Raw genomic sequence first — 26,799 nt, 5'->3', positions numbered from 1 at the left:
ATCTTTCTAATGCTTAGTGATGCTGCCTGTCTATTGTGCCCTGTTGGCCATTTATATGTCTTTTGGGGAGAATTGTCTTCTCAAGGCTGCCATTCTTTTTGTACCCAGGGTAATCTTTGGTTCTGTTGGACTTGCTTTATTATAGTCTTCATATGAATACTTTACCAGACATATGTTTGGTGACTACTATTTCCTCTTATTCTATGAGTTGTCTTTTTACCCTCTTAATAATGTTTTAGTGTCTGTGTTGAGTTGTAGGACTGTGAAAGGCAGCCTGGTTTCTGGTTGAGCACCGGCTAGAGATCGCTGGAGACCCTGCATGATCACCTGCAAGGGACAGCAGGCATTTCACCACACTCCCAGTCTCTAAGCTCCTGACATGAAGCCACAACCCTCCATAGACTTGTGTCCTTCAGTTATGTAAGGGCAACGCCTCTACTAGCTTCTCCACAGGTAGAGGTGGTGACTACGGGCCACGAAGCCTCAAGACAGATCTTCATATTAACGAGGTACCTAAAGGCAAGCCAGAGGGGCTTAGCTAATTAAAAATTCCTTCCTAGGCCCTCCTCTCTGCAAAAGGTATTTAACCTCAGGCCTGCCCTGAGGAACCTGGGGTACAGTTTCTCATCTACTTTTCGCCATGATAATAAACATCTTAAAACCATGGACCATTTCTCTTTCATCGAAATCCACTGTGGGGAACAGTGGAGCAGGCCTTCATCTACAGAACAGAAGAACTCTCTGTGTTCCCAGCCATGGAGACCACCAACCCAAGCAAGCAAGCGAGCAGCTGTGACAGCCAAGCAAGATTCTCATACCTGTGGAACCTAGCTGGAGCTTCTCTCCTCCTCTCCCCTTTGACCACCAGTCAATCCAGCCCGTAAGCCCCCACTTCTTTCTCTGCCCTTCCTTGGCACCCCCAGTGATGCCTGGGGGCCCAAGGACCTGAGAACCAGCTTGTTTCCAGCTGCCGTTTGGCCCAGGGACCCCCAAGCCAAGAGCTCTGTCTCCCCGAGGGACCTCATACTGTGCTCCTCTACTCCTGAGCAGGGTCCTATGGCTTCACATAGCCTGATGCCTGCCCAGCGCAGCTGTAGAGAGAGCACAGTCAACTTCCCACGCTTCTGTCTTCCCCAAGAGGCCTTAGCCCTGTGGTGAGACAGATGCAGGACACACACACACACACACACACACACACACACACACACACACACACATCAACCCAACATTGTGTATTTTGGAAGCAAATCATATGTCAATCACTCTCATGAAGCAAGCTACAGGACTTTCCTCATACCCAGGTCTTCTAGGCAGAGACAAGGGTAAAACATCCTCTAATCAGCAAATGTAGGATGTCCTAAGAGGGAAGAGTGAATTAGAAGTGAATGGCAGAAGTGTTAACAGGGCATTGGGAATCCAGCTAACCGAAGGAACTGTCAGCTCAGAAGCATATGGGGTTCCCCCACCTCCTGTAGCTTATGCTTTCTCTATTGTCTCCCTCGTAGGCTTCAGAGCAGACGCGGCTGTAGGAACCACACAACCATTCAGGAAAACTGTAGTCTCAGTATTCTAGTTAGAAACCCAGGAAGTTGATGGGGGAGATGTCTCCCTGCCAATGTCAGTCACTCCGTGATAATCGTAAACAGCATGATTCTGGGAATTGAAAATGTGTCTGGTGATCCTTGGCAATATAGTGACACTGTGACCTTCAGGAAGAACTCTGAAAACATGAGTTCAATAGATGGTCAAGAATACATAAATCAGTGTAAGAACTGTTCTTTACAGGATTTCTCAACTATGCAAAATATAACATGTCTGCCCCAGCAAAACACCATTCAACACAACTTTTCAAAGAAAGCAAAGGTTTCCACTTTATCCATGTAAAGACATGTGATGTTTGGAGGGAGTATAAATAGAACTCAATGGACCAATGCTTCTTAGTCTCTTTGTCTTCACTGATCTTTACTTTGGTGAGAGAGGCAGGGCAGAGAACTTCTGGTATCTCTGCTGGTTCTAGTCCTTCCTGCTGACTTGTGCCCATTTGGTGGAGGCCTGACTGTTTCTGCTGGGTCATGCTACCACTGTTGATTCATGTTTGCTCTCCTGACACTACTGAACTGGACTGCTAGTATATAACCTGACAATGTAGATTGGATTTGCTCCAAAGAATTGTTTCTAAACAGGTCCCATTCCCCTGTATCCTAATAATCTTTCTTTTCCACTACCTCTAGTGGGTGGTAGGATAAACAGAAGGTTAAAGCATTTAAGAACTCTTATTAAAAGTATTATTTGAAAAAAATGGAAGCTTACAAGGTAGGTGTGGCCTTATTGAAGGAAGTGTGTCACTATGGGTGGGCTTTGAGGTTTCGAGGGCCCAAGTCAGGTCCAGTGGCTCTCTTCTTCCTGCTGCCTTACAATCTGGATGTACAACCTTTAGCTACTTCTCTAGTACCTGTCTGCCTGCATGCCACCATGTTTTCCACCATGATTATAATGGACTAAACCTCTGAAACTTTAAGCAAGCCCCACTTAGATGCTTCCTTTTATAGGAGTTGCCATGTTCATGGTGTCTCTTCACAACAACAGAACACTGATTAAGACAACATCCTAGACAGACAAAAGGAAGATTATACATACAGGGACCTAAGGTCTCAGAGCCACATCAAAGTATAAAAGGCTCTAATCCCAGGGTGGGCCTCTGTTTCTTAATATGTAATGATGGAATGTAGACGTAACTCACAGAGTACATATAGAAATCAAAATATTGAATGAGCACTGGGCCTCAGGCAGCAGGGGTAGCATCATCATCCCTGTCCTGGTAATATCAAAGAAGAAGGAGGAGGAAAAAGAGGAGGAAGAGGAGGGGAAGGAGAGGGGCAGTGTTTATGTTGACAATAATGGCAGCCAAAAGAATGTGCTCTAGGGTTGAGGTCCTGTGAAATCTGAGGCTGAGCTGGAAAGATCCTTGCTTCATTGTTGAGTACCACGTGGGGCTCAGCCCTGGGGGTCTCTGGATAGGGGAGGAGGGTCCTGTCTTGTCTTCATCACAGCACTAAACATGTCCTGAACTTGGGCAACAGAGCCCCAAAGGTGAATACCTCACACAAAAGGAGGTTTATTTAGCTCAGCATGTTGGAGATCAAAGAGCATGATGATGCTGGGTCTGTCTGTCTACAAATGGTGGACATTGCTGTGGAAGTGTTTGAGAAAGGGAGAGACTACTTGGAAAAACAGGGCACCAATAAGAAAGACAAAATCTTTATAACAACCTATTTTTGTGAGAACTAGTTCCATTTACAAATTCAATATTGCTCTCTTCAGAGGTGCCTCCATGATCTTTTACCTCGTACAAAGCCTCACTGAAAGGTTTCATCACGTCAACACCACCACACTGGGAACAAAGCTTTAAGCCCGTGAAACTTTGGGGAACAGGGACACACTCAGACTATATCTAACCACAACTATGAGTCTGCCAGGACAGGGCTGAATCCTCAGCACACACTCACCCAGAGTCTAACTCCTGCCTTCCCAGCTTGACCACACCTCTCTTTCTAGGAGATCAGAGAAAGAATGCATACAACGGTCCCAGCCCCTGTTCATTAGAGCCTGTTGCCAGCTTGGAACGGTGTTGGAGTTCTTCTATATGTCATCTCCGGCAGTCTTCAGTGCTTAGCAGAGTAACCATGGATTGGTCCCAGAGGTTTCTACTGGCCAGCTTTCCCCTTTACCTGAAAAGGAACTGAGCCTTGGAAACATCCAGGCTGAGATAACAACAGCAGCTGCTACGGATTCCCTGAGTAGATTTCTACTCACAGTCAACCATCCATTGCTATCAATGAGGTGTTACTTCTAATGTCCTCCAAATACCAAACCTGCAAATTCTCAAATCCCATACATAGCATGATATGGTATCCATATAAACCCTCTGCATATTCCCTGAATGCTACTTCTCTACATTCCTTGTAACACCCAATGCAATGTGAATGCTACAATAATCATTGCTGTACTGTACTGCTTTTATGTCTATTATTTAGTACGTCTCCGTTGTTATTTTTATTGTTCACGCCTCCTAGCTTTTCAGTCTGTAGTCAGGTGAATCTGTAGATGAACAAGTCACTATTACCATAGGGCTGACTACCTATTGCTGAAATAATTTGAAATACTCAAACCGATGAATATATTTTTCTGGATCCCATGTTCCCATCCCCAGAGAACAACTGATTGGGCTTATTGTCTCTCCCTGAAGACCTTTTCTCTGCACTATGACCACTTTGGCATGCATGAAGAGTTTCTGCTTAATTAAGCATTGTGAGTAGCAGAATCTGTCCATGTTGATTCTCAGCTCAAAGTTTCCCATCATGCACCTGCATTACTGAGTGAAGCATATGTCAGCGTGTGGCTGCTGTGTTCCTCAGCACAAACAGACAGCCTTGTGTGGTCTGTCTTCCACTGAGAGTTCTGGGTGAGATTCTGCAGCTCCAGTCTGCTGTGGGCAGAGCAAATGTTTGTGCTTCGCCTTACACCCATACTTTGAAATTTAGTTCCCAGGAAGATGGTATTAAGAGGTGATACCTTTGAGAGGTAATTAGGTCCTGAAGGTGGTGTTCCACATAAAGAGACTTATTATCATCATTATTATAAACTGCACAGTTCCATATTATATGCTTTAAATTTTTATGTATATTTACTTGGTGGTGGGGCACTCATATCATGGCATACATAGAGAGATCAGAGGATAACTTGCAGGAGTCAGTTCAACCCTTCCACTGTGTGGGTCTCAGGGATTGGACATAGGCTGTTGGGCTTGGCAGCAAGCATCCTTACCACTGAGATATTTCATTGGTCCCTATGTGGCATACTTTTATGTGACTGAAAACATAATGCATTTTTGTGCTGCAGCAGCACCCCAAACACGTGGGTGGTGCATTACCCTCCCATGTTCTGGGGGCTGCCATGTCATGTCCCTAGGGAATGAGACTTCTTAGCTACATCACCATCCTATAAGACTGTCATCATTTGTATGCTCATCATTGACCACACATCATTATGTGGTGTCTGTCTGTGTGACAAAGCAGGGAAAAGCTCCAAACACTGTTGTACCCTTTGTAGGTGCTCAATAAATAGTTTTCCTTTCTGTACATATTAGTCTTCACCTGGAAAGAATTTACAAATGAATAAGCCACTTGCCACTGTCTCCTATAGCACCAAACCAATGAAAGGAGCCTTACTGACTGCTGAATGCCAGGCACCAAGCCAAATAAAGCTGTTGGTGGTATTGTTTACCTTGCAGGGCATTGATGTTAGCATATCCAACAGAAAAGCATCCAGACGGCATGTGACTCCAACTGTGGACAACTGATAGGAAGCTCTTGGCCCCACCTCTGAGGGGTGTGTGTGTGTGTATGTGTGTGTGTAGGTGCGCTCACCTATGTCTGGATGTGTAGAGGCCAGGGGTCAATGTTGACTATCTTCCTCAATGGCTCTCCCCCTAGTTTTTTGAATCAGGGTCTCTCACTAAATCAGGAGTTCCTTTCTCGACTAGGCTCCTGGCTAACAGGATCTGGTCTCCCGGAACTGGGGTTAAAGATATGTGCTACCACATCTGGCTCTTCTGTGGATGCTAGGGATCAAATCCTGGTCTTCATGCTTAACATAGCAAGCACCTTACTCACTGAACCACTTCCTCAGCCCACCTCAGAGGTTTTATGTCGAAAGTCTTGGGCCTGAATCCAGTGAATTTGCTTTACAGTTGACTTCTGATTTTGCAATGAAGAGGAAATGGCGAATCCAGTTAAAGGATGCCTAATGACAGGCCAGACAAACTAGGAAGGAGGAATACTGTCTAAGAACACTGACTCACTTAATACATTAAGTTCAAGGCACGAGAGGGAAAGAGGATTAAAAAGTGGAACACCCAATATGATGTGTAGTCCTTGCTTTGAATTCTGTGTGAGCAAGATAAAGAGAGAGGGCTCTTATCTTGGGCATGATTGGGAAATAGCTCTTGCAAAGTGGCAAAGATTTCCTGATTATTTACTGTCATCAAGGCATGGCGATGCTATGGGAGAAATGTTCATATGAAGTATGCAGGGGTGAAACAAAATCTGATTTTTGGAAAGAGCCATGAAGGCAGGCCAAAACTTTATTTTGTGTGTCTATTTACCAGTGGCTTTTCTATTGGTCCAAAGTGTAACTATGCTGTTCGAGCAACTCTTATTTCTAAAAATGAAGAATACAGTTACTCGTAAAAGTTTCCAAAGTTTAGTGATAAGAATAAATGCCAGCAATACTATCATGAAGCCACTGTGTTCCACTATTGATAAGGAAATCATATATGCATGAAGAAAAATAATTTGGCAATGAGCAGTGCAAACCATAAGAATATTCATATCTTCCAGTTCAAGAACCAGACTTCTGGGAATGTACTCTGACTTAATTTGAAAGACAGGGGTGGGAGGTGGAAATCTTCTTTCTGCATGGGAGTGGCTCTGTGAGTTACGTGTTTTGGCTTGATGGCATTAGACAGCAACGTTCTGAGGTCTGTGTTGCAACTTGGGAGTCTGAGCTACAAGCTGGGAAGTGCGCGTGCTGTGGTTATGGCCAAGCGGAGGCATGTGTGCCTGGGACCCCCGCCAGTGGAAAGCCTGGAGGGAGGGCTGAGAACAGCTGAATCTTAGGAGAGAGCAGGGCTGGCCTGTGGAAAGCAGGAGGGGGGAGGATAGAGACTTGGGGCCATTTCTGAACCTTTAAAAAAGGTTAAAGCTGGGGATATACTGTTAGGCCACAAGCAAGTAGGATTCGGTGTAATTGTCTTCCGTGGCCTTTGAATATTACCTGGTAAGACTCGGCTGGAGAAGTTGCACTTTTGGAGGTTCTAGAAGACTTTGTCCTCACCTTCCTCCCCTTCTCCTCCTCCTCTTCTTTCCCCTCTCCTCCTTTTCCTCCTCCTCTTTCTTGTATATCTGAGATGGGAGCTTACATTGTAGCCCAGGCTGACCCTGAACTCGAAGTGATCCTCCTGCTTCAACCTATATCTGGCATTGGTTTTACCTTTAAAGCTTTAACAATGCTCTCTCAGGAGTTGTCTGAAGGGATTCTCACCCGCTACACTTTGCCTAGCTTTCAGACTTTCTTTGGAAATCCTAAAATTCTTGCCTTTGCGTGCTTGCAAAGCCAACATCATCCGGATAATGAGAAGGTCCTCTTCCACCTTGAACTGTAGTATTTAGGTTCCCTGGACCATGACTGCCGTGGTTTCTGAGTGTCTGGGTGACTGAGCAGGGTAAAGCCGAATTGAATTCCAGGGAATCCATATGTGTCTGGGAATTGTGAAATGAGTTCTAGGGAATTTGTAGGTGGCCCAGTGCAAACTGCAGAGTCCCGTTCTTCTCAATAGAAGACATTTTGGATGAGTCTCATATCTTTCAGGTCACAATGATTGGGGTCTGATTCATTACTGAGATGCCTAAAAGACAACTTTTTTCTATTGTCCTGATACAAACCACTTGACTTCATTCTAACCCTAATCTCTTCTGAAACCATGCTTTCTTACACCCGCCCCTCCAACTTCAGACTAGCCTGATCAAACTGCAAGTTTTTCAAGTTTTTCTGCTCTATTTTTACTCATAATCCTCAATGTAAAAGTATCCAGCCATAGCACAGCCACAACCTGCATCCTGGGCTCCTTTGACACTTCCTGCATCCGATTAGTTAGCTTGTTACCTTTTAACTTTTGCCTTCCACAAATTCTCAGAAAGGGTAAAATGTAGACAGGCTCTTTATCAGGACATAGCTTGAATGCTTTTATTTCAGTCCCTGGCAGTCTCTGCTCCCATGTAAAGCATACAGACCACAATTTTTACTCATTATTCCTATTGGTACTGTGGCAGTTTTGGGCTCCTGCTGGTGTTGCTCATTAAGCTGAGTTTATGGCATTCTAGGCTTTCTTTAGCCTTCATCTCCAAACTCTTCCAAATCCCTCCCCAGTCCAGCTCCAAAGGCTTAAGTATCACATGGTCAGGCTTAATCATAATGATGAGTTCACTTTGCCTTAACAAAAACACCTAGCAGAAATAATTTACGTCAGAAAGAGATAGGACTTATTCCAGCTCTCAGTTTCAGAAGTTCAGTCCAGCCCACTGATTCTGATGTTTGGTGAGGCAGAATGTCATGGTAGCAAGGGCATGTGACAAAGGGCATTTACATAAAAGAAGTAGTTTCTTTGCCTGGAAGCTTTCACCTATTGTAGCAGACACAGACTCTAATCGCTATTCCCTCTACTATTAAGATCAATATTTTGTATCTCAGCAATGGTTTGTCGTTTGGAAAGTTCTGGTCTGAGAGCTGAGATGAATGTAGTAGCATTAACAGCACATGTTTTCCTTGTCTTCAAATAATCTCTGTGGTATCCATATTGTCTTTGTTGGGGTTTTATTGTTGTGAAGAGACACCATGACCAAGGCAACTCTTATAAAAGAAAACATTTAATTGGGGCTAGCTTACAGTTTCAGAGGTTCAGGCCACTGTCGTCACTGTGGGAAGCATGGCAGCATCCAGGCAGGCATGGTGCTGTAGGAGTTCTACATGTTGATCCAAAGGCAACCAGAAGGCTGTTTCTTCTGCAAGCAGGCAGGAGGAGGCCCTTTCCACACTGGGTGGAGCTTGAGCATAGAAGTCCTCAAAGCCCACCTACACAGTCACTGACATACTTCTTCCACACATCTCCTAATAGTGCCCCTAATTATGGACCAAGCATATTTAAATGACCACACATATATTTTCTACAATGATGTTGTTGCCTAAAATAGGAAGGTAAGATCTAATACTTATTTTTCTGTCCTGAGTGGATCTTTAGAATCTCCCCAGTCTATTACTTTTGTTCATTAAATGTGAATGGATGGTTAAGAATTATCATGAGGGCCAGTGGTGCACACCTTTAATCTCATCACTCAAGAGGCAGAGGCAGGCGCATCTCTGTAATTTGGAGGACAGCATGGTCTACAGAGTGAGTTCTAAGACAGCCAGAACTACCCTGTCTCAAAAAACAAAAACAAATAAGATTGTGACTTGGAGGAAAGCTTTCTATGTTAAGTCCAGAGACTAAAACTAAGAAGCACACAAACAAATAAACCAATAACTTGGAGGAAGCAAAAGGCTTGCACAGAAACACACACACACACACACACACACACAAGGGCATTTATTATTCATATCCTTGGGGAGATAGAACATCTGTGGTCTAAGAACAAAAATTTTTATTTTAAAAGAATAAAAAATTTCAGAGAAAAATGCTTTAGAAAATAGAAATATAATCTTAGAAATACAAAGTTCGGTGAAGAGATAGAAATATAAGGAGAAAAAAATTCAGATAAAAATAAAAAAACTAAAAATGTGTAACTCAGACTCAGAGAACTGATGTTTGAAGAATAGAGGTATTTAAGGAACAGAAGAACAGAGGAGGCAAAGTGAAATAGGTAAGTCAATGAGTTTTGCAGAGTGAAAAGTACAACCTTTACAACAAGGACTTTGCACAAGGGATAGAGATACAGAAATACCATAGCATAACATTGTACAACTCAGCATTGCAAATAAACGGAGTTTATTGCATAAGGTCCTAGTTAGAGAGCAAGGGAAAGTTCTTTTAAAATTACCATCCATGAGATTGTTTCGGATGACTCAATAGCATCTCAGAAAAATGGGGCTAAAACACTTTCAGCTTGGATGCTGACACTCGACAGAACCAACAATCGTGTCAGAGTCTGGATCACACATTTTCAGAATGCATATTCTCAAAGTAATTCTCTCATGTGATTCTAGTTTCTAAAAACTAACTTGCATTGTGCTTATAATATAAGGAAGAGAATTGTGAAAAGAGTTCCATGGGATCCAGGACTGAGTCTAAGCAGAAGAAAATCCCCAGGAAGATGGTTCCTGGATGAAAGCTAGACCTCGATCTACAGTAGTTGCTCTCTGAGGAGCTGCCCTTAGCAGAAGTGCTTCCTCTTTTTACCACACCCAAATGATTAAGATGTCAACTGCTAACTATCCTTTCTTTAGACCCATAGGTCTTCAGATAACATCGGACTGTGCAATGTGTCTCTTCATTCCTTAATCCCCTGAGTCATCTAACACAAGGTGCATGAATTGCTGTGTAACGTGCAGAGAGTGATGTGGTTGTAACTAGCTTCAGAAGGTCAAGGTCAATTTTGAAAGTGGGGGGGAAAAAAGTAGAGATACACAGTAGATCAGTGGTTCTCACCCTTCCTAATGCGGTGACCCTTTAATACAGTTCCTCATGTTGTGGTGAGCACATACCATAAAATTATTTTATTGCTACTTCATAGCTGTAATGTTGCTACTCTTATGAATTGTAATGTAAATATTTGATATGTAGGATAGCTGATATGCACCCTGGGTGAATAGGTCATTCAACTCTCCACAGATTGAGAATTTCTGTTCTACATGATGCAGCTCCTGCCCAGCATGTAGCCTGATACCTTCCCGGTGGTCGCCTCCACATATCCTTGCCTTCTCCATAGAAACCTATTTATGTATTTGAATCCTCCAAGATATGGTTTTGAAGATGATTGTCCTTGTGCCTTTAAAGGATGGCCCTTGAGCTAATCTGGTTTCTTTCCAATCAACTCCCAAGTATTGATTCTGAAGAAAGATCTATCTATTATTTTACAAACATGAGTGTTTGCCTTCATGTAACTAGGTGCATTACATGCACACAGTGCTTGAGGGGGCTAGAAGAGGGCATTGGACTTCCTGGAACTGGAGTAACAGATGGTAGTGAGTCACCATGTGGGTGCTGGGAACAAAGCACGGGTCCTCTGGAAGAGTAGCAGGTCCTCTTGACCACCATTGCTGAGCCATCTCTCCAGCCCCTCCAAATAACACGCATCTGGTTCTGGGGCAAGTAACATGACTGAAGCAGATCTTCCACTCTGGGGGAAAGATCAATTTAAGCTGCAAATGCATCTAAATGTCTTTTCTCAGACGCCAAAGCAATTTATCTAAACGGAGGAAGAGTTTGAGGATAAAATTAGTGATAAATACATGGAGAAATGGATGCCAGTTGCAACCTCCAGCGCTAACAAAAAGCTGTTCTAGGGAGACAAAATGTAATGACAGCCACACGCGGTTCAGCTGCGAATGCAATTTACATAGCCACAATGGCATTACTCCTGAAGAACAATCTAATCCAGATGACAATAAAACTGGAGTGTTCAGGGTGACTGTGAGGGTTAGGGACAGAGAAAAAGGAGCTAAAATTTCATGCATTCGGAATTGTGTAAACAAAAGAAATAAGGCTCCAAAGGAAGCCACCAAGAAGTAATAGCACAAGTGTTGTATTCAGAAATAGGAAGGTTATCGATGAAGGATTGACTAGACGGGTCTAAGAATAGGTTAGAGAGAGACTGCTGTTCTTGATGTGATTTGTGTAGGATTTTGTCTTTCTGTTGAACATAAGCATAGTTCAATTCTCAATCTGAAATTTAAAACCAGTTATACTGGGATGAGCACTGTTAGATTGAAAGGTTTTTTCCAGAGTTTGGCCTCATTTTCCTGGTGCTAGACAAGTACTTGACCCCTGAAACTACTTTCCCAGTGAAAGACACTGTCTCAAGCAAGAGAGAGAATTTCCCGTTGAAAGACCAAACTTCCCAGATTCCTGTTTGTATCACAGAAGTCTTTTCTGCTCCTATAAAGGGCAATGTCCCATCTTTTTATGTAGGCGTTTTTGGCCATCAGCATACATGTATGGTAAAAGTGCCCTCTTGCCATGCATGAATAAACATGGCCCTGGTTAAGTCAGGCAAGTACTCTCTTTCTTTCCACCTTCCGTTTTTCTACAGCTTCTTAAATTATGTAACAGAGCAATAAAGCAAGACACCTAATGTCCTCTTCTGGCTTACACACACACAGACACACAGACACACAGACACACAGACACACACATACACACACACAACACATATACCACAGACACACAGATACATACACATATACCACACACATATACACACACACACACACACACATATACCACAGATACACAGAGACACAGAGACACAGACACACAGATACACACACACACACACACACACACACACACACTAAACAAATAAAATTAAACATTATTCTCAAAGGCATTACTAAAGCTGAAAGTTTTGAGCCAATTGAACACAGTTTTTAAAGTTTTTGCCAGGCTTCTCAACCCTGTTCTGTGAGCTGTGTGCTCTGACTTGGAGTTCTGCCACTTCCTGGATGCTGTGATGGGCTCGAAGTGACACTGGGAATTTAGCAACTCTGCCACAAAGGCCCTTAGGATTCCAGAATATAGAGGAAGCCCTCTCAGAAGAAGGGTATGCCTCTTAAGGAAGTTGACACTCAGGCTGGCTCTTAGAAAAGAAGCAAGAATTTCCTCCTTGACAAAAACAGAAAGAGCTTTCTGGTAGGAAGTAAGGGAAAGTTACTGTGAGGGTTTTTTGTTTGTTTGTTTGTTTTTAATTTCATTATTATCATTAAATGATTTGTTTATGTTTTACTTTATGTGCACTGCTTTTTTGTTTGCATGTATGTTTGTGTGAGGGTGTCAGATCCCCAGGAGCTAAAGTTATAGACAGTTGTGAGTTGTCAGGTGGGTGCTGTTAACCACTGAGCCATTTCTATTTCTATTCTGAGCCTCTTATTGTTTAATGTGATCTTGATACTGAGAAAATTAGGGTTCCCTCTTGGGGATCTCATTAATAAAAGAACTTAAGAATGGACTCAAAGGGAAGCTTGCCAGCAATGTTATTAGAGTTTAAAAGAAAAATCCCAGAGAGGCAAGCTGTAAATCCCAGAAGCCGCCTAAGGGATAGATATAGAAGAAAAAGAGAAACGGCCATGTCGTTTGAGTTAAGCTGACATGGGTACATGGTGGATGGACAGCCACATGGTGGTGACAGGAGCTTTACAGAAAGAATAAGAAGCTCAAAGTATCAGTGAGGGCATGCTTAGGCTCTGGCCAGGATTCAGAAAGCCAGGCTCACCCAAAAGAACCTCATGGTGGACCTGGAGCAACTGAGATAAGGGATGGGAATTCTGGGTAGGAAATATACATTATCTCATTAAAGGGCTTGTTCTTCCTATCTCCTTAGCATGGCTTCAGGTGAATCCATCTTACTGAGGGTGGTCGTTTGAGCAGGTGATTGACCTGTCCAACTGGATCGTCTAAGAGAGGAGGCAGTAGCATGTCTCCATCCAGATGTAGATTCCATTCTTTTGGCTCAGAACTAATAGCTTTCCCTTAACGGGCCTTCAATGCTGCAGTAACAATGTCACATATGATCTCAAAGGGAAACACACACAAGGTCTAAGACCTACTAGTTTTAGATATAGGAGATGTAGCACGCCACACAGGGCCAGCTGAGGCTTACCAGGTTTTGTGACTGGAGAGTGGGTACTAGGGAGAGCCGTGTCAAAATTAACATGTGAAAGGAGCCAGTTGATAAAAAGACCAGATCCTTTAAAAGCCCACTATATAGAAACATGGAAGGAGGCAGATGCTGGGACTGGAGAGATGGCTCAGTGGTTAAGAGCACGTACTGGTCTTGCAGAGGATCTGCCTGTAATCTAGAGGACCTTCCTGTAACTCCAGCTTCAGATGATCTGATATTTTTCTGACAGTCTTCTTACACACATGCACACGCACGGACACACACATGTAATAATTAAAATAAATAAAGGAAAGCGTTTTTAAAAAGGAAGCCAGGCCAACCTTTTTGAGCACATACTTTTTCTCAGCTCTCCAGTCCACCCTGTTCTCAGGAGTACTTTCCCTTTCTTAATAAGCCGCCTGTCTTTTTATTTCTAACCATGTGACCCTGGTGCAAGTGTTTGTCCTGGGGATGCAAGAGCCTGGGAGACCTCAGTAGTATCTCCTCCTCATCCCCTGAGACAAGATGCGATTGAAGGTATAAATCTGAACCTGTACTGATATCACCCTGACAAAACTAAGACAGGGCAGGGTGGATAATCAAGGACTGCCTATTTTGACTGTAAACTATCTGAATGGTCTCTAGTTGCCTGGTACCTGCCCTGTTTAGTGTTGTCACCTGAGGTATACAAACCACATAGAAGAGCAGTGGCTTTGGTTAGTTCACTTGCATATTAGCTCCTGGCTAAGCCTTTGTTGCTTCCAAGAATTTGCTAGGGCCAGGCGAAGTGGCACCTGGGAGCCAGAGGTAGGCTGAGCTCTGTGAGTTTGGGGCCAGCCTGGCTTGGGTAAGGAGTTCCTCCCAGGGCTACATAGTGAGTCCTCATCTCAATTAACAGAAAAAAGTTTGCAAGAACCCAAAACCAGTCTCTTTCCAGACAGAAAGAGTTTTTAATTTGTTCTTTGGTGTTGTTTTGTGTTTTAACTGGTTTTATTTTTGTCTTGTTTTTGAATGTCAAAACATGATACACAGAAGGGTTTTAAAGTGTAAATAGTTTAAAAGTCAACTTGAATTAGTCTTTGACTCTTTTGGCAGGGACACTGGATGGCTGGCGTGAGGACCAGGCTGCTGCTTCTTCCCATTGTCATCCTTGGAGGGCCAGGGCAGAGCTGAGTCTGATCTGGTACCTGGGTCCCCATTTCCTGTGTGGAGGGGTCAGCCTCTTTGCGTGCTGCATGGCAGCTTCTGCAGTCCTCCAGAAAGCTGGTTCATCTGGGAAATCACCAACACCACGTTCCTAGTGTGTCCTCTTCCATGACCTGAGATGCTGCTTCATCCTCCTCCTCTGCACACAGCCAGCTACAATCTTGGGTGCCAGGTGAAATGGAAACCTGTGTGCTTCACACCGAAGACCTCCTGGGCCTCCCCAGTACCTCTCCTTCCAGCTCCTCGTTCTGAAAACTTCCTTAAGTTTTCTGGGTCAGTTTTCTGATTTTCTAGTCCCTTCACCCCTTGTATACCTATCTCCAAGGCCACTCTTTTATCCACTTGGTCTCATATCCGGCCTCCCCTGTGGCTTCCCACAACTGTTCCATTGGGACATGCTGCCTTAGCTCCTGGGCTCTGAGCTTCAGTGGACTCCTCTTGGAAACCCAGTGAAAACTGGACCTCAGACAACACTCTGCATCGCTTGGGTTAGTGGAAACCCTCTGTGAATCCCAGGCATCACTGGTCAGGGACTTGTCCACAGCCTCCATCATGTACACCTTCCTGCCAGGTAGTACTAAGGCGTGTCACAAAAGATGCTTAAATCCACAGTGCTCTGTAGGCTGCTCTTCTACACCCTCCATCCCCACTGTTAACAGCAGGCTTTCCAAATCTGGCTCTGGTCCCATGCCTGGCCATCAAGCATGCCAACCAGGCTGCAGGCTGAATTATCCTAATTGCCAGTACCTGCTTCAACCACAGGCTGAGACAGCTGGGGCATGGCATGGAGCCATGCCTTTCTCAGTCAAAAGTACCATCAAGAAGGTAAGAGAAGAGACTATGCTACCATACTATCTGGAGAATTAAATGCAGGTCCCCTGCAACCTCCCGGAGTTATGTCCTGATGAAAACATCCTTTGCTGAGCATACCTTCAGTGATCCTAAAGAAGGCCATAGTTCAGCCACACAGTTGTGGTGGTTGAGATAAGAATGGCTCCTATAGGCTCATATATTTGAATGCTTGGTCATCGGGGAATGGCACTACTTGAGAGGGATTAGGTTAGGAGTGTCACTGGGGGATGGCCTTTGAGGTTCTTGAGGACCCAAGCCAGGCCAAGTGTTCGTTCTCCCCCTCCCTCTCTCTTGATGCTACTGATGCTTATGGATCCAAATGTAGAACTCTCAGCTACTCCTCCAGCACCATGTCTGCCTGTGTATTGCCATACTCCCTGCCATGATGATAAACCTCTGAAACTGTAAGCCAGGCCCAGTGAAATCCTTTCCTCTATAAGACTCGCCATGGTTATGGTGTCTCTTTACAACAATAGAACACTGACCAAGACAACAGTGTGTGGAGGAATATCAGTTGCCACCTCTCACACTGGACAATTGTGGTTCAGTGTCACTTCTCAGTGTCAAGAGACGAGTGGACCTTGTATAGTTAACCTGGGGAAAGGCCTGAATTCACATTCTGAAGTATCCCTTCTACTGGGAGCCTACGGCTTTCATGCCATTGCAAAGTGTACAATCATTGGGTGAAATCATGGTTAAGATGTGGCCAGCACAAGCTCATATCAAACTGCGCAGATATGAGCCAGTTGTGGATGTCCTGTGCAAGTTCTCCTGTAGCTTGGAGCATGTAAAGTAGATCAAGGTTTCCAGATGACCAACCCTGGGCTGAATTCTATCCTACAGACCAGGTGCCCACCTACCTTTTCATTTTTGGCAAGATACACCCTGGTGTGTGAAAGGCCACAGACAGCAGTTGGGATTCGGTGGAGCATGGGGTTGAGAGTTAAGTGTAGACAAATTCACAAATGGCTCATCCTAGGAGAAATACAGGCTATTCTATGCCAAGCTCTCAGTAGGCTTCTAACACCTTGTTTCCAGATGGCATTTGCAAAGCCCCCTCTACTTCCCCCTAGTCTGGTAGGACTAGGAATTTGCAGTACATTCTATGGCTAACCAACACTCTGCTCCAGATTTTAAATTCTGAGTTTTAGGTTTTAACACTTCCAGAGAAGCAGGACTGGAGGACAGAGAGCACCAGACTCCTTCCTTAGTCACAGGTATAGCAACACGACAGCTCTTACATGACCCACTCAGCAGAGTTCTCCATTCTGTGTGTTGAGGGATCACTTAAGGAGCACACAGTACCTAAGCACTACTTGGGCAGACGTTAAGGGGAAATCCTGCTCCCCACAAAGCACTGACTAGGTGAAGTCCGGTATAGGCCAGATGTACACCATTCCTGGGTTTTGAGTTTGTTGGGGAGGTTTCTAAGGAGGACATTGGGCCTGGAACCCAGAACTAACAACAGAGGGTGCTTTTGGGTGGGTGAGGCTGTGTAGTTGTTGGGGAGGCAGGGTGTGGTAGCTTTGGGCTGGGGCCAGTGATGAGCTTGGAATTCCCTGGGGCTTTTCAGAAGTCAGAGAACTGGGGTGGAGTGGGTTGTCTCTCCAGTCTTATCCAGTGCTTGCCTCAGTGGGGAAGCCCTAGGTGGGTGCTACAGACAGTTGGTACACCCTGTAGTTTAGCAGAGAACTTAGGTAGGACTGGGAAAACTAAGGGGGCTGGGGAGAGAAGTGTCTCAGAGCTCTAAGATGAGGTTATCCTTGCTCTGAATTGAAGATAAGAATTGAAGGAGCAGAGGCAGAGGAGATGGCTCAGTTGTTTAGAGCATTTGATGCTCTTGTAGAAGACCCAGGTTCAAATCCCAGAACTCACATGGTGGTGTGCAAGCAACCATCTGTCACTCCAGCTGCATGAACATGCACACATGCAAATACACACACACACACATACACACACACACACATAGAGAGAGAGAGAGAGAGAGAGCAAGAGAGAGACAGGGAGGGAGAGAGGGAGAGAGAGAGAGAGAGAGAGAGAGAGAGAGAGAGAGAGAGAGAGAGAGAGATGCTTATTCAGCATGGTACATAGAGAAAGTCTTGAGTGGGTGGTATTTAGGCCCAGAGGGGACTGTTGTTTGGCTATAATACTTCCCCAGTTGGTCCTTCTCTGCTACTGACCCAGAGGATCTGAAGAAGGGGAAGATGGGGAAAACATTTCACATGGTCAGAGAAGAAATGTCCTCTCCCCAGTTCCAGACCCCCCCAAAAAAATAAAGCTGGGGTTCAGAGTATGGTTGAAGTGTCAGGATCAGGCAAGCAGGAGCAGACGGGAAGGAACAAGGGTACCTGTCCCTGACTCTGGACCAGATGAAGAAGAGGCTGATCAGAGAGCTGTCCTCTGACCTCCATACGTATGTGTACATGTGAGTGCATGTGTGTGTATGTGTGTACATGTGAGTGCATGTGTGTATGTGTACATGTGAGTGCATGTGTGTGCATGTGTACATGTGAGTGCACATGTGTGTATGTGTACATGTGAGTGCACGTGTGTGTATATGTACATGTGAGTGCATGTGTGTGCATGTGTACATGTGAGTGCACATGTGTGTATGTGTACATGTGACTGCACGTGTGTGTGTATGTGTACATGTGAGTGCATGTGTGTGTGTATCGTACAGACAGACACAAATAAGTGTTTAAAAAACACAAAATCTTTCAACTCCCATGCAACAGTGTTGAGATGTGAAGTCTCTATGGTTAGGTCATAAAAGCTTGACTTCCACGTAGAGATTGATAGGCCTTCACTAGATGTATGTCTCTCCTATGTCACAGCCTTCAAAACTGTTATCCATATAAACTCTGTTCATAAGAAATGATTTAATTCTTGGTATTCCATTAGAGCAACACAAAAGGGACCAAGGCAGAAGCTGTGGTGAGCTAAGACCTGGGTGGGTCCCAGCACAAGCCAGGCTGCAGCTGGCCCAGAACACAGGGTCAGAATCAGGGCATCGGAACCAGAATGTAGGTGGTCCAGCAGCACTGAGACTCTGTTCAGAGGCCTCTGAGGTTTCTTCGATCCAGCCTCCTCCCTCTGGCATTTAAGGCCTTCTATATTGACATGTCTGACACCCAGTATTCCCATGGCTTCACTTTAGACAGACCAGCCTCTCCTGTCTCCTATAAGCACCCTTCAGTCTCATCTCTCACACTTGACCCTGCCTGAGATAGTCTATTCTTACACAAAGCCTTTCCCTTCTCCAGCTTTATCTCGGGAAGGCCCTCCAGGAAGCTTTTCCTGAGCATTCCAGCCAGTGGGACATGGAATGTCTCTGGAGCCTGGAACACATTGGCCAGTCACTCAACGCAGGGATGGATTCCAGGATATGGCCCCAGCCATTCTGAGAAAAAAAAAGGCATCTGCTGTCCTTGTTGCATGGGACTGATTGATGGTCATAGGGGAGAGGCAGATAGCCTGGGGAATGATCAGACTCACCATCACAATGCTGACATCTGTGATGATGGAAACACACTTGGCCAGTGATGTCCTACAGGATAAACTCTAGAACTCTAAACAAGACCCTCCTCCAAAAATATCCAGGTTCTGACCCCTGAGCCCACAGCCTGGCTCCTACTGCATCTGAGCACCTCTATCCTTGGGTTTTAGTTCACATTGGCTTCTCTTGGTTCATCTTGCACTATGTAATAGATCCTCTCCCACAAATCTTCAGATGCTCAAATCCCTCCTATAAAATAGTGTAATGTTTAGGTATAATGTATACATGTCCCCATATCCTTTAAATGATCTCTATATGACTTGTATCTAATACAATATAATGTTTTTAAGTTTTAAAAAATTACATTTCATTTCGTCGTGTATGAAGAATATATATATACATATATATGTATATATATATATATATATATATATATATGAATGAATGGTTATACATGTGTCATGGCACGTGTACGGAAGTCAGAGGACAACCTACAGAAGTCAGTTCTCTCCTTCTATCATGTGGGTCCCAAGGATTGAACTCCAGTCATCAGTCATCAGGCCTGGCCACAAGCCCCTTTACTTGCTGTGCCATCTTATTGGCCCCATAAACAATTATTGTATTGTTTTGTTTAAGAAATAGGGACGAGAAAATAATTTTTGGATATTGGGTACAGCCAAAATTTTTGAATATTTAAATCTCAGGTTGTCTAATCCTTAATGTAGACCTCAATATTTCTTAGAATAGGCAACCTCTCCCTCGGGTACAGAGTAAGCGTGATCCAATACACTTAAGAAATTCTGGAGCTGAAGAGGGCTGGCCTGGCTGGGATGGAGGAGGAAAACTAAGAGGCTGGTGTCTAGGGCATGGAAAGTGGCCCAGGAAGGAACAGAAGAGGCTGCCCCACATCTCATGTGCTGAGGGGCTGGTGACAAGTTTGAGTTGTGGCCTCAAAGCAAAAGGAAGCCACCACTAGACATGAAAGCTTGTTGTAACATAGCTACTCTGGGAGAGCCTCCCTCTGACTTTGAGGGACAGAGTGAGTTGAAGGAGTCAAGAATGGATCCTGGGACATCACTTTAGTTGAGTGATAATGAGGAGAATCGGATGTTTTGGGGGAGCATGATCAACAATACTTGGGAGACAAGAAAGGGGGTGCCTAGGGCTCTAGCGGAAGTGACCAGTAGCAGGTGTTTTGAAATGACCTTATTTACAAAGCAGGTTGAACATTCCTGATACAGTGTGCAGTCCACTGATGGAACCTCAGCAGCAGGTGGGGCAGCAGTGGGGAAGGCCATGAGCTCCTTTGGGGATGGTAAGTGTGAGGTGCCCATGGGTGACTTGTCACAGGCTCTGGTAACTTCATGGAAGAACCCAGACATAGCACACAAACCCAAGAATTCTTATGTCACCAAGGACACCAGAATAAAACATAGCCTATCTTGAACTCAAGTGTCCCCCATTGCCTCAGTCCCTTTTCCTGAGATGCACCCCCCATAACCTCATTCCTACTATCTACAACACATGTTCAGAATGTGCAAGTACATGCAGTGGTATGTGCATATGAGCCCTGGTTTGGTGAGATAATTTACCAGGATTCTGGCTGTTGTGAGTGGGTAGAACAACATCATCCATGACAGGACAGAGGAGAGAGAAGGGAACAGGTGTGTGCGTGTAACTAGTTGAGTTCCATGTAGGCCTTTAGAACTCTGGAAGCCTGACACCCAGTGGCAGTGTTGGAGAGGAATCAAGCACATGCAAAGGCAGGCATTGGTAGGAGGGACAGGTATAGATGTAGCATGTTAGTATTCTGTCACTGAGACATCAGTGCATAAAGAGAAGTTTATTACAGCATGGAGTAGCATCGCTTGATAAAATATCCATGCTCTGTTGCATAAAATCATGACAAGGATAAATAATAACGCATTCCAAATTTCAAAACTGCTAAAGGAGCAGCTTTTAAATGTTTTCAGTTTTAAAAAATGATAAGCATGTGAGGTGATAGATTTCATGACTGTCTTGCTTTAATCATTCCCCACTGTAAACATGTATCAAAGTGTCGGGCTGTGCCCTGAAAACAGTTATCATTTGATAATTTTTAAAGTGTGCTTGGCTTTGACACCAAAGACTCAGATTCTGTCTTTCTGAGGCAGCCATAATTTTAAAACAAAACAGAACTGAAGCACAAGCGGCAGCTGCCCGTGGTGCGTACTCAAGGATGCCAACAGCTCCACCTGGTGTCCTTCAGGGGAGTTACAACACCTTCCTAAAGGGTGATTTCCCCTCCTTGGACCCCTCTTCTAATATTCCCAACACTTCTGCAGAAGAGATCCTCACCTTCATCTTATTAATGTGGAAAGCAAGACTCAAACAGTGCAGGTGACGTCTCTAGAAACATCCAACATCTGAGATGCTGAGAAGAACTGAATCCCAGCTCTGTTTTCTGTGCCAATGGCTTATAAATCTGGCTGATAAATAAGACCACTGACATGCATGTAGATTTTTTGCCTTACTAAGCAAACATGTACTCACTATAGGTAGAGACTGGAAGATGCCATCAGGACCTGGAGTGAACAGGACCAGGGATGGACTCTGAATAATGTTCCAGGCCTTATTTTTATTGTCATTTCCCTCTAAACAACATACTACAACAATCAGTTACACAATGTATTGGGTATTGTAAACAGTCTAGAGATTACTTAAAATCTATGGGAAGATATGCATGAATAAATGCATACACACATGTGAAGTTTGACACCATTTTATTAAAAAGGCTTGAGTATTCTTAGGGTTGGGTATCTTGGGAGGCATGTAACCTGTCCCCTGCTCTATGGAGAGGTGACTTTTGGACACACATGAATTACAAGCATGGACAAGAAAGAAGAGAAATATCTGGAAGTTAACAACAAACTCTCGAGAATCCACTGACTTAGCTGTGTGCATTGTTTTTCTGCTGTTTTCTCAAAACCTTATAGAAATGAACACCCAGGCATAAAGGTCCTAGGATCCCCTAACACAAAGGGAAGGGGATGCCAGCAGTTAAAGTATTCCATAGTAATGGGGAGTGAGCAAATAGGGCTGTGGCAGCCCTTGGAGGTACTCAAGACTATCCAACCCGGGTGCATTCTGGCATCCTTCCCAGCTTCCTGGCAATGCCAGCTTGGGAGAAAGGTGTCTGCAATCTGTAATCCCTCTCTGTCCTGTGATGACAGTTGTCAGTCAACAAGTCCTGCCCCAACATCCTGCTTCTTTCTTCCACATAAATAAGAAAGGAGGAAGAGAGCCAGCCATTGACACTTGAGGAAAACCAGCTTCCTGAAAAGGCAGGTCAAGAAAAGGAGACTCAAAGCTATGACCTTCATAGTCACGGGGACAGTTCCAGAAGTGGGAAAATAAATGTCGAGGAAAGCTAATTAGAATCCACGGGGAGATGAGAAGTGATGTTGAGTATTTTGTTTAGCCAAAAGATGTCTGCACCTTAATTTTTCTCTCCTGTTGGCTCTGTGAACCATCACAAATAAGCAGTTAATCTGTTCCATATTTCTTTGTATTCATGTTTCTCTATGTACAGAATGGTATGTAAGTTGATTCTAGGCTCTTTCTCTGTGTGTGTATGTGTCTGTATATGATGCATGTGTCTATGGTGTGGGTACATGTGGAGACCAGAAGAGGACACTGAGTGTCCTGTTCTATCACACTCTGCCATATTCCCCTGAGACAGGGTCTCTCACTGAAACTGGAGCCAGGCTGGCAAGGGGCAGGCCTTAGCAATCCTCCTGTCTATCCATCCACCGGCTCTGGGCTTACAGACATGTCTTCAGCATGCCAGGCTATTTATATGTATCCTTGAGATTTGAGCGCAGGTCCCCATGCTTGCACAGCAAGTCTTACCCACTCCCCCAGCTCCCTGGGTTTGATTTTTTTTTTGTCTGTTTGTTTTTGGTTCTGTTCACAATTAAAAAGGATACTTAGATGACATTTAACTTCCTTGAACTTCTATTTATGAAAATGTGTTCTGTTTATAGACTGTTATTTGCAAAATCATGATGTATGATATATATTTATGATATGGATTTAATGCAATGCATAGGTATAAAACCTTAGAGCAGCACTGGTTCCCAAGTTGGGATGATTCTGTGTGCGGAGGGCTGTTGCAACATCTGAAGATATTTCTGGATGAAAGAACTGGCAGAGATGTTACTGTCATCTAGTAGATTAGAGGCCGAGGATGCTGAGCATCCCATGATGTGCAGGGTAGCCCCCTACAAGAAAGACTTTCCAAAGCCCAGAGAGTGAGTGAGCACGACCAACCATTGCACACAAGTCCTTGTTTCAAAGCTTCAATGAAAGTTCTTTGCTTTATTGTCTATACAACACAGTGAGTCCCTCGAGACTATCATCTCTTCAAATATGCATGAAGCATATACCAAAATCACTTTACTCAGCCACAGGGACATCCAAGTGAATTAAAAAACGTAGGAGTTATACTACTTCCTTACCATGAGGCAGTAACTGGGAAACTATTATAAAAGCTAGCCTCACCCTGCTTCATCCTTTCCCTCTCGGAACCTATGCATAATTCTAACACCAGTCAGAAGTTCAAATGTCACATATAACATCAGTCTGTCTGTTTTTGTGTCTTTCTGAGTCTTTCCTCTTCCTCTTCCTCTTTCCTCCTCCCTCTCCCCCTTCTTCCCCCCTCCATCTTCTTTGTTTAAGATAGGGTTTCCTCAATGTAGCCCTGGCTTTCCTGCAACTCACTCTAAAGATCAGGCTGGCCTTAAACTTGCAGCAATCCACCTACCTCTGCCTGGGACAGGGCTGAGATAAAAGGTGTGGACCACCATGCCTGGCATAAATAACTACTTTCTAAAAAAGAAACAAAAAGTGAAACAGTAATTCTGGAAGTAATGTCAATTAGAATATTGGATGCTCAAAGTTCTTGAGTACTTCAAAACAAACAAACAAACAAACAAACAAACAAACAAAACACCCAGGGGAAAAAATAGTCTTGTGAAGTTTTATAAAATGAAGACAACTGAAAACAAGAGAGATGAGTTTTCTTTCACTTGTAGAAAGAAAACGAGGAAAATTATAGTTACCAAGAGAGTAGGAGGAGAATTTCATAAAAATGAAATGAAACTAATGAAACACAAACCAAATGTGACTCCAATAAAGGCTGCTTTAAAATTCCAATAAAAATAAAGAATAAAAGAAACAAAACTCAGATTCCTAGTCTGAATTTGAACACCCAGCATCCACGTAAAATGCTGGATATGGCCATCCAAGAACCTATAACACCAGCACTTTAGGGGGCAGAGACACGGCATAAGGATCAACAGAGCTTGCTGGCTGCTAGCCTAGCTCCTGGTTCAGTGAGAGGCCTTGTCTCGATGGATTAAGGTTGAGAGTGATAGAGGGACATCTGACATCTTCCTCTGACCCCCTGTGCACACACAGCCATGCACAAACATCTCATACACACACACACACACACACACACACACACACACACACACCCCTACCTTCACAGTGCACATGCTGCCCCACAGCCAGTACTATACAATTGGCTTGCATCAGCAGAGCGGTGAAAACACTCACTGTGCCAACTGTTCTGTTGAGAATGATTGAAGTCTCATGTGAATATATCACCCCAATGCCTAGACCCATGTCAAAGCCTTCCCTGGGTGAGGTTAGAGAGATTGTATGCCTTTCCCTGATCCAAGTGTGAATGTTGTTGGTGTGTGTAGGAAATGTCCAGTATAGTCTTCGTCTTTCACATGCTCTGTTGCAGAGACTGCTCCTACAAAGATTAGCTAACCCTGTTTCCTTGTTCAGCTCTATACAATAGCCCTACCCCTTTGTTCAAATGCCTCCTTGTTCATCTTATATGTAACTCTGCCTCCTTGCTTACTGCATACACTAACCCTACTCTCTGCACAGCTGTGTGTATTAAATATTCTGAGCATTCATGCTATTGTCTCTCCATCAACACAGCCCACTCGACCCCAACTTTTCTGTACCTGTGTCTGTGTGTCCCTGTCCTCTCTTCATTTTCCCATCATCCCTAGTCAGGTTCCCAGGACTAAGCCGTGGAAGAACATAGCACAGATCTAGCCCTAGCTACGGTACTATCTGAGGCCACTGTCCTCAGCAGCAGTGGTAGCAAAACTTTGGCAGGTCCCAGATCCTACTCTACAACCAGACAGACCTAAGGCAGTGACGCCAGCAAAGCCCAGTGTCTTCATGGTGGCGTAAAGAGACTATGGCTTCTTCTCTTTCCTTCCCAAAGGCCACCTAGAAAATGCCTAAGAGACAGGTGCCTTCCGTTGTCATGATGAAAACAGGGACAGAGGGGGAGAGGAGGTGACATGGCAGCATCAGAAAAACAGAGACCAGGATGGTACTGCAAGAGCTCAAAATTCAAGCAATTGTCAGAGCTAAAGTCCACAGAGGAAGACAGAAGTGCATGCTAACCTGGAGAGTGCATGCTGAAATAAGACATTGAAGGAGGATTAAAGGTCCTCTTGTCCAATAACCAAAATAGGAAGGGTGCAGCAGAGAATCACTCAGCAGACCCAGAACCAGGAAAACCACAAATTGCATTAGAGATGACAATCTATGCCAGTACTAACATGAATCAACGAACACGTTGGGATGATATGGGATTTTAAAGTACCCATTTTAAAAGTGCATCAGTGGTCATTTACAAATTCTGTTGAGACGTTTTTTAAAAAGAAACATCTCAACAAAGGAAAAGAAGCTCTGAGAAGGCAGAGGGATTGGAGGGGGCACTTATAAAACTGGAAAATGCAAGAGTTACAACTTCAACTCTTACCAGGCAGACTTAGTCACACCATGCATGATGCTTACCCGATTTCAGTTGTTCTCATATGGGTGACAGAGGAGTCTTTCAACTTAAAGACAGATGGAAGGAAGTTATTAAGGCTGAATAATAGAAAAACAGACTGAAAAAGGAGCTGAGACTAGTGGTATGATGTCATTGTTCCCTGTGATCTCACTGTCCATGGTTTCAGTTAGCCATGCTCAAGGGCAGTGTGAAAATGTTTCAGAGAAAACATCTTTAAAACATTGCTCATAGCCAGGTCTTCATACCTTTAGTCCTAGTACTTGAGAGGCAGAGTCAGGTTGATCTCTGTGAGTTTGAGGACAGCCTGGTCTGTAGATCCAGTTTCAAAACAGCCAGAGCTATACAGAAAAACCCTTTCTCAAAAACAAAACAAAACAAAACAAAAACTTGTTTATAACTTTTAAACTGTATGCCATTCCAAGTGACAAAATGAAACTACATGCTGCCTTGGTCCAACCCAACCAGGATACAAAGGACCCCTTTGTCATATACTACCGGTCCATTACTCACTTAGCAGACATCAGATGAACTGTTGTGGTATTGCAGTGTTATGTTCAGGTAACCCTTACATTAATTAATAATGGCTCCAATGTATAAACTTGTATTGTTATAATTGTCTGGTTTTGCTGTTAGTCCTTTTATTTACCTCATTGTGCCTAATGAACGATTTTATTTACTTATAAATTAAGCTTTACCATAGGAATGCATGTATAGGAGAGTAAACAGTATGTAAGCTGAAGTTTTAAGCATCAGTGCTGTAAGTCTTGGAACTTAAGTCTGAGGATAAAGAGAAACTGTATAGAAAAAGAATTGATACCATAAAAATTCTAGGAGGTGAGGACAAGATTTGTATCAGACACCAAATGACTGAGTATTTCCTTGGTGAAAGCTGTTAAGTCTACAGATCTAAGAATAGGAGTGACTCTCAAATAGAAATCCTAAGAAAG

The 26,799-nt window shown here is 43.9% G+C and overlaps 1 protein-coding gene across 1 annotated transcript in view; it reads right to left on the bottom strand.

The window, feature by feature from the left end:
• Nucleotides 1–25,229, bottom strand: part of Gfpt2 (glutamine-fructose-6-phosphate transaminase 2) — a 119,203-nt gene extending 93,974 nt beyond the window's left edge. Inside the window, exon 1 of the mRNA XM_028781899.1 lies at nt 25,193–25,229. Coding sequence (XP_028637732.1) covers nt 25,193–25,229 — 37 coding nt within the window. The remainder of the gene's footprint in view (nt 1–25,192) is intronic.
• Between the last annotated feature and the right edge of the window lie 1,570 nt (nt 25,230–26,799).

This window comes from Grammomys surdaster, unplaced genomic scaffold (genome assembly GCF_004785775.1).
Source record: "Grammomys surdaster isolate TR1022 unplaced genomic scaffold, NIH_TR_1.0 577, whole genome shotgun sequence".
NCBI classification, from domain to species: Eukaryota; Metazoa; Chordata; class Mammalia; order Rodentia; family Muridae; genus Grammomys; species Grammomys surdaster.
This window is presented reverse-complemented; position numbering and strand designations above follow the sequence as displayed.